Genomic DNA, 7901 nt, shown 5'->3' on the forward strand with positions numbered 1-7901 from the left:
CCATATGCTAAGAGGCACCTAGCATGTGTGTGTTCATGAAGAGTGTGGGACACACACCCCTCCCTGGAATCGCACTGACACCACACATAGGTGGCGTTCTTACTAAGTGGCTTTACGGTATGTGCTGCCCACTCTTTTTTATTTTTTGAGACAGGGTCTCATGTAGCCCAGGCTGGCCTCCAACTCACCAGGTAGCTAAGGATGATTCTCCTCCCTCCACCACTGAGATAGTAGTTATGGCCACCATACACCGCGGAGCATGCCTTTCCACACGTACAGACAGAAGGCACGGCCAGCTATGTGAGACCACAAGCTGTTCCCATATTCAGGGGTCCCTGGGATCTGTGTAGCAAGAGCTGAGCCAAGAAAACCTCTAGCAACAGAGATGCTGAGATGCAGCTAGGAGACAGGAACATTAGCAGGGAAGACAAGGAATGGGCTGGCCACACTAGCAAGCCAGTGTTTGAGAGACTAAGGCAGGAGGGCTGTGGATTTAAGGCCAGCCTGGGCTGTCTCCAAAGGAAAGAAAGAAAGAAAGAAAGAAAGAAAGAAAGAAAGAAAGAAAGAAAGGAGGGAAGAAGGAAGGAAGGAAGGAAGGAAGGAAGGAAGGAAGGAAGGAAGGAAGGAAGGAAAGAAGGAAGGAAGGAAAAGAAGGAAGGAAGGAAGGGAGANAGGAAGGAAGGAAGGAAGGAAGGAAGAAAGAAAGAAAGAAAGAAAGAAAGAAAGAAAGAAAGAAAGAAAGAAAGAAAGAAAGAAAGAAAGAGAAAGAGAGAATAAAGAAAGAGGGAGAGACAGCCAGAGAGAAAAGAGATTGAAAGAAGGGAATGAGGAGGAAGGACAGATCCTAGGAGGACAGATTCTGAGCCCAGGTGACCCTACAAAGCCAAGTCAGCTAGCGCTGGTTCTAGCCCTGGTTCTCAGCATCCAGTCTGCAATCACAGGAGTCCCAGAGCTAAGGCTTCTATTTCTCAGAGCTGTCAAACGTTAGACCAAATCCATGATCGTGAGAGACACTAAGCCAGCGGTGGGAGCTCGCACAGCCAGGCTGACCCTCCAGAACCTTCTAGCCAAGCACAGCATCTGAAGAGTGGGGCTGTCAGGGTCAGAGACCTCGGCGTGACACCCAGGAAGCCTCCTTGCCAAACGCCTTGGCCACCGTCCATCAAGTCTCCAGGCGCATGATGAAGTTAAAGCATCTTCGTCCCTTTCCCAAGTGGCAGCTCCACAAGCCTGATTCTCTGTGTAAGATAGTTTCTGGGTGCAGGGGTGGCGTGAATGTTGTGGTAGTGTCCTTTTTACTGCTTTCTAGTTGGACGTAAAGACCTCCACAAGACAGAGTTCATCTCCGGTACCGTTTTCTGGGCCAAGAACACTTTGCTGGCTAGACTGTAAACTCTAGGGGAGAGCATCCAGTACTATTATTCTGATAAACGGACACAATGATATACTTCGCCCTACGTTCTTATCTTTTCTACTCCTAAACTGGTGTCCTGAACCAGCAGCTCATTCTTCAGTGACAGGTTTCTGAGAGAGAGGGCCAGGAAATGAGGAACTAAAGAAGTTTGGGATCGGGAAGCCTTGCACAGGCCGATGGCTCATTCCAGGCAAGTTTATTACAGACGGCGTCTTATAGACAGTTTGTAAGAGAAAAAAAAATGGGACAAGCTATCTTACAGTGGGGAAAACAAAAATAAAACCCAGGAAGCAAATCAGTGTTGTACAGAGGGAACACGGGATCTCTCAAGTGTGTCACACACAGACCAAGGGCTTAGCCGCCTTGAGATTGACAACCATACCCCCTCAAGGATGGAGGGAAAGTAGAGTTCTCGGGATCTGAAACCCCAAGGTCCTGGCCCCAGGACATCGTTGGCCATGCCAAGCGCCTTCCCGGCTTTAGAAAAGGGACTAGGCTCCTTCTCCACACCTCAGGGCCTGAGGGAAAGCCCCAGACCAGCCTGGCCCTCTACAGATGCGTACATCTCTCAACCTCCATCCGAGAAGCATCTCTCAGACAGAGGATGGTGGTTAACATAGAGATCTACAGTTGTTCAAGGGACAGAGAGTTAGACACTTTGGAGTACTTGGCTATGAATGAGATCCCCTATATCACACACACACACACACACACACACACCCCTCTTTCAGGGTTTGGGGGATAGTGGAACTGGGGGTGGGGGAGCACGGGAACAGAAAGACTGTAAGAGCCAGAGGGAGTAGACACCTGCAGCAAAGCCTGCACATGAACTGACCCTGGCTGTTACTGTGTGCACAGGGCCTGGACCAGATGAGGCCAGCCAACTAATGGATGTGGGGGGGGACCATGGATTCCCGCCCGTATCTAAGGAGCTACTGGCAACGGATGGCTACAAAGGGAAGGCAGGTGAGATTTCTTCAGGGATGCAGCCCCTGAGAGACTGCCCATGATGGAGTGGCTAGTCCTGCGCCTATGCACACACAGGCATGGACCCTGTGGGCTTGGGGGTGGTGGGGAGTGCGCCCAGGATGCTGGCAGGGGAAAGTGGTGAGGGAACGAGGGAGAAATTGAACGCTTAGGAATGGGAGTAGATTTAATCAAAATATATATAATCAAAAAATGAAACGTTCATAGACAAGAAAGTGTTCTTGAAGGAATGGGGAGCAGGTACCATGGAAGGGGGCAGAAGAAGAGGCAGATACTGTGGGACAGAGGAGGAGCCTTTAGGGGGCAAGAGGGCGGGCAGGCATTGTGGGCAGGGCCGCGGACTGTCAAGGGATTGGTAGAGGCCAAGGCTATAGCACAGGCAAGAGACTTCACTTCATGAACAGCCCTGGCAAGGCACTCTGAGCTCAGAGCCCCTCTGCACCCCTCCAGGGCCCGCGCCTTTGGCAAAGCAAGAGGCTAAAAACCCTGCAGCTGAGGCCGCTCACAGGCTCTGGGCTCTGCAGTCCCCTCCAGCTCCCCCAAGCCTGAGCCGGAGGGCTGCGATGGCTGGTATTTCCTCCCTCCGTGTGGGATGTCTGGAAAGGGTATGCTTGCTTGGCAGTGCTCGCACACTCGGGAATGCCAGGCTTGGCCTCCTCCGGGATTCCAGCACCTTCCAGAACTCCAGGGGTTTGCTGTTACAGCACAAAAAAAAAAAAAAAAAGTGTCTTTGAAACAAGGCTTTCTGGTAGAAATGGCAGAGGATAGAACAGGAAGCTCCTGTTGCTCCACGGGGTCTCTCGGGACCCCCATCTCTGAGCTTGGTAACAGCACTGGAAGCTCTGGGACCCTCCCACCGCTGAGGCCCAGCCAGGGCTTGAAGCAGACATCATCAATCAACTGAGGAGCTTCCATTCCCCCACCCCAAGCCAGGCTCCCTAAAATAAGGAGTTGGCAGGGAGTCTCCTTAGGTCAGGTTAGGTTGGGGGAGATGGAGAGAAGATCCCTCAGAAGCAGCCTGGACAGAAAGCAGAGGCTGCAATCAGGCCTTACAGCTGCTAGCAGCTGTGTGACTGTGGATAGGGGACACTGCTCACTCTTGGCCCAGCATCCCTGTTTTGAGTTGGTTGGGACTGGATGTCCCCAGTGGTGCCTTCCAGTCCCTAGTGACTAGGTTACCCTAGGTTACCCTAGTCAGACATATTTAACTAGACATCATATATTATATATGACATCATATATTTTCCCCCCCTGGGAACTAGACAGGGGACAGAGGAACAGCTAAGGTGGACAGCCAGCCAGTGTCTCTGCTCACCCCGAGGTGACCACTCTTATATCAGAGCCCAGGAGCGGAGGCACACTGGGGCTGTGAGGGAAACCTGTGAGCCCCAGGAGGCCCCAGGAGGCATAGGACAAGACAGGGTGGGGGCAGCTGCAAGTGCTCTCACCAGACCACGCCTCACCCTTCTCCTACCGTCCTCTACCCACCCCTGGGCATCTGGCACCGCCCTAAAAAAAAGAGTCTTCTGGCAGGTGGGGCTCCAGGACTCGTTCCTTTCTTCGGGGAAGGTGTCGCCGAGTGCTACTGTACCTAGGTTCTATGCTGGGGTTTGGGGGACGATGGCGTTGGCCTCAGCAACACCAAAGTCATCATGGCCGTCAAGGCTACTATGGCTGTGACCCAGACTAGGCCCTAGGCTAGCGCCGTGTGGGCAAGGAGCCCTGTAATTCCATTAGTCTGCAGGCAAGATCGTTTCTTTGCTCTCTATATAGATACATATGAATATATATAAATATATGTGTAATTGTATATACTATTATATATTATATTTATATATATACACATATATATATATATATATACATACATGTGTACACACACACGCATATGAATGAATGAATGTCCAGGTCCTGTGTAGTCACATTTGGGGATCTGGAACTAGAAAGCCAATTATCAGCTGTCAACCTTGGGATTCGGACTGCAGTTCTGACTCAGACCAGCTGTGTTCAGAGAACAAGCCAAGCTCCTGCTTCCGCATGCTTTCCTCCAGCCATAAAGGAGATGAGGAGTCAGCACGGCTTGGTGTCCAGGGTCCTCGGCCATTCTGTCCTTCCCAGCACTGTGTAAGAGGACCCCTGAATTTTCCCTCCTCCTCGCTAAGGGCAGCCAGAGACCAGGGCTTAAGAACGTCTTCCGTAGGATGTCTGCATATGAATGCACTGTTCAGAGCTGAGGGTATGGGCATCGAGGAGAGAGTATGCCCAAAAGAATGATCACTACCGTCAACAAAGCTGAGGGTATAGTGACCTCTGAGACCCAGGGAAGGTGGCCGCTGGACAAGTCCCGGGAAAAGTTGTGGGCGAGTCAAGCCCTGGGAGAATCCCTCCTCCCGTGGGGAGCCTGTGGTTGTACTGCCTTTGAGCAGCAACTCTGCTGTGTTGGGAGCTAGGCACCATCAACTTGTGCGGTCGAGTAGAGTCGGGTAGCATCTGGAGGCTGTTGGAGCCCAACGGCCGCAGACTTGGCAGCTCTTGACCGACCCTCTGCCAAGAGGACGGCCTCACTCAAAGACTCCTTCAGCTCTTGGCCCGGAGAACTTTGTTGCCTTCAAGCACAAAAGCTGCCATTGACTTCTGCCCTGCTGTCTGTGGACTGAAGTTTTACAGCTGCTGTGCACAGCACAGGCATCGAGGCTGAGGCTCCGACCAGCTGCCACCTGCCGAGAGGTAAGGCAGGTCCCCCACACACCCGTGATACCAGTGCGGCAGTTGTGTGAGGCCCAGGAGATGCAGGTACGGTGTGGAAATCTTATCTGTCAGGAAAACTGGGGTCTGGGTCAAAGTGGACTGGTTTCCCAGCTGTGAAGGACTGGTCCTTGGGGCGAGAGTCTCTTGCAGGGTGCTTTGGAGTGGCACCAGGGAGATGACTCAGGGAGTAAAGTGCTTGCATGCAAGCACCAGGACCTGAGTTCAGATCCCAGCTTTCCCACAAACACTGTGGTGCACATACATGGGGGCAGAGCACAGAAGTTGTTTTGTAAGCGGCTGGGTTTAGAGTTTCACAAATAACATTTATTGGCTGCATTCACAACAGACTCGTGCGGACATTCGTACCAGCCCCCCTTCAACTAGCAGTCACGTGACGGTCCCTAGCTCAGTTTGGACCGTGGGAGCAGATCTTATCTCGTGTGGAAGCAGCAAGTGTCACAGATCCTCCTGAGCTGAGGGCTTCCCTTGAGGACCATGATTGGGACGGACATTCTTGCGGAGGATCTTGACAGTAGCTGAAGACTTCAATTCAGTCCCAGAACAAATGACTAGAAAACCAAGAGGGAGGCAGGTTCTGAGAGCTGTCCCCCGGGATGAGAGCCCTCGATGTCCCCCAAGCTGAACTCTCACTGTCTCCCAGGCCGAGCCTTGCCTGTCCCTGACATGGGCTTGCAGGAGCCTCCACAGCAAGGGCGGTGTGAGTGCCCCCTCAGTCGCTGGGTCTCCCACTACACCCAGGAACTGGGGAAGTGGACTGGGATCAGGGCTGCATCCCTGATTCCCAACTGAGACCCAGTGAGCCTCTGATGGTCACTACTCATTCTCAGGAAGGGAGGGGACACCTAGTTTTGTAGAGCTGTGGGGGTGGGTGAGACAGTGGGGTTGTGGGAGGGAGGGGAGCTCCATAGCACCCTTACTTCTGGGAAGGGTCTGAGCTGGACTCCCCGCCAGCAAGTGTCCGTTAGCCCACAGGGGCAGCCAGGCTGTGATGTGAAGGTTCACGGGGCTCACCACATCCCAGATGGACACGGGGACTAGGCCAGCACTGCGCCCCCCCCCCCCCGGCCAGGCCTGTGAAGCCAGGGGCAGCTCTGGGAAGAGCCTTATGAACGCTGTCGTCATGGAGTCTAGGGTTCAGTAAGGGACAGAAGACAAGACTAGGGCAGGGTGCTGGCGGGCAGGGACTCTAAGGTTCCAAAGAGAGTGATGAGTCCAGACCCGCCCCTCCTCGACCCCACCCCCCACCCCCGGCAGCTCACCGAATGGCCATGATGGCCCTCAGGACCACCTGCAGCAGGCTCAGGAGATTGAAGCTGATGGGGAGGAGGCCTAAGCGGCCAGCATGTGGCTGGTCCTCCTGAAGACCTGGCAGCTCATCTTGATAAAGGGCCTGGAGCCGCTGCCACTTGAGGAGATGATGCTGGTTCCCGCAGACCCGCCAACAGCCATACCATCTGCTTGAGTCCTGGGGGCAATCTAGAAGCAAGAGGGGCATTGTTCAGGAGAGGGCGGGACACCAGCTGGCCCCCAGAGGGTGAAGATCAACAGTTCCTTTCATTTATTTATTTATTTATTAGTTTGTTTTTGTGTGTTAGTTTTTGCGGTGGGGAACGGGGTTCAAGACAGGGTTTCCCTGTGTACCCCCTGCCTGTCCTGGAATTTGCTCTGTGGACCAGGCTGGTCTCATACACAGATCTGCCTGCCTCCGCCTCTGCTGGGACTAAAGGCGTGCGCTACCAACACCAACCATCATCAGACAGTTTCTGAGTCTTTAGTCTTCAAAGTGGATAGCTGGGATTTGCGGCCTCGTTTGTCTGTTTCTCTAGAAGAGAGAGGCCGGTGGAGCTGGAACCTAACTGGGCTACCACGCCTGAGTTACGGGAACATCGCTGATTTAATGGTCTCCTGTCCTCCGGCATAGCAGTCATAAAGGCTTCCCGCTCATGGCTGGAGAAATGGCTCAGTGGTTAAGGGCACTGGCTGTCCTTTGAGAGGACCTGGATTTGACTCCTAGCACACACACACACACACACACACACACACACACACACACACACACAGGGCAGCTAACAACTCTATGTACAGTTCCAGAGTCTACAGCTCCCCCTACTGGCCCCAGCAGGCACTGCACACACACAGCAGACATCCCTGACGCTGCTGACACAGCCCCTGCATACACGCATGTACATACCCACACGGACACGCTCACATACACAGTGCCATGCTCCGTCAGCAGTGTCCAGCATCCAGTGCTTACCACGCTCCTCCGGTGTGTGCTCCTCCCCCCTCCTCCCCCCTCACCTCTCCACCTCCTGTGCAGATTCAGTCTCCTGGTCGTTTGTTTTCCTGCCCTGGGAGCGCCTGTACCCTAGAGTGTCACACTGTGGAGCCTGAGTCTGAGTCTGTGCGCTGCAGGCTGCTTGGGAGCACGTTAGTCCTCTATACATGTTGGAATATCGACTATCATGTGAGCTCAGGCTGACTCCGAGCGCCTTCTATAACAAGTGTTCCTGCCTGCCACACAGAGTCCCAATGTGTGGGCGTCCTGAGCCCCTTTGGTATCTCTCAGGCGAGCTTCGGTCAATGCAGGATCCTCCTGATGCATTTTTCCCCCCCCCCACATTACAAATGCGCGCCGGGCCTGGTGGCGCAGGCCTTTAATCCCAGCACTCGGGAGGCAGAGGCAGGCGGATTTCTGAGTTCGAGGCCAGCCTGGTCTACCAAGTGAGTA

At 53.6% G+C, this 7901-nt stretch overlaps 1 protein-coding gene across 3 annotated transcripts in view; it reads right to left on the reverse strand.

Annotated features, from left to right (window-relative positions):
• Positions 1-5448: 5448 nt before the first annotated feature.
• The window catches only part of C20H16orf95 (chromosome 20 C16orf95 homolog), a 9778-nt gene continuing 7325 nt past the window's right edge, over positions 5449-7901 (reverse strand). For all 3 annotated transcript variants that reach the window (XM_029532679.1, XM_021220739.2, XM_021220740.2), the window contains exons 6-7: positions 6430-6646; positions 5449-5718 (exon numbers count right to left, since the gene is read on the reverse strand). In XM_029532679.1, the coding sequence (XP_029388539.1) occupies positions 5700-5718; positions 6430-6646 (236 nt within the window). In that variant the 3' untranslated portion in view covers positions 5449-5699. The remainder of the gene's footprint in view (positions 5719-6429; positions 6647-7901) is intronic.

The sequence above is a fragment of the Mus pahari genome, chromosome 20, assembly GCF_900095145.1.
Source record: "Mus pahari chromosome 20, PAHARI_EIJ_v1.1, whole genome shotgun sequence".
In the NCBI taxonomy this organism is placed as follows: domain Eukaryota; kingdom Metazoa; phylum Chordata; class Mammalia; order Rodentia; family Muridae; genus Mus; species Mus pahari.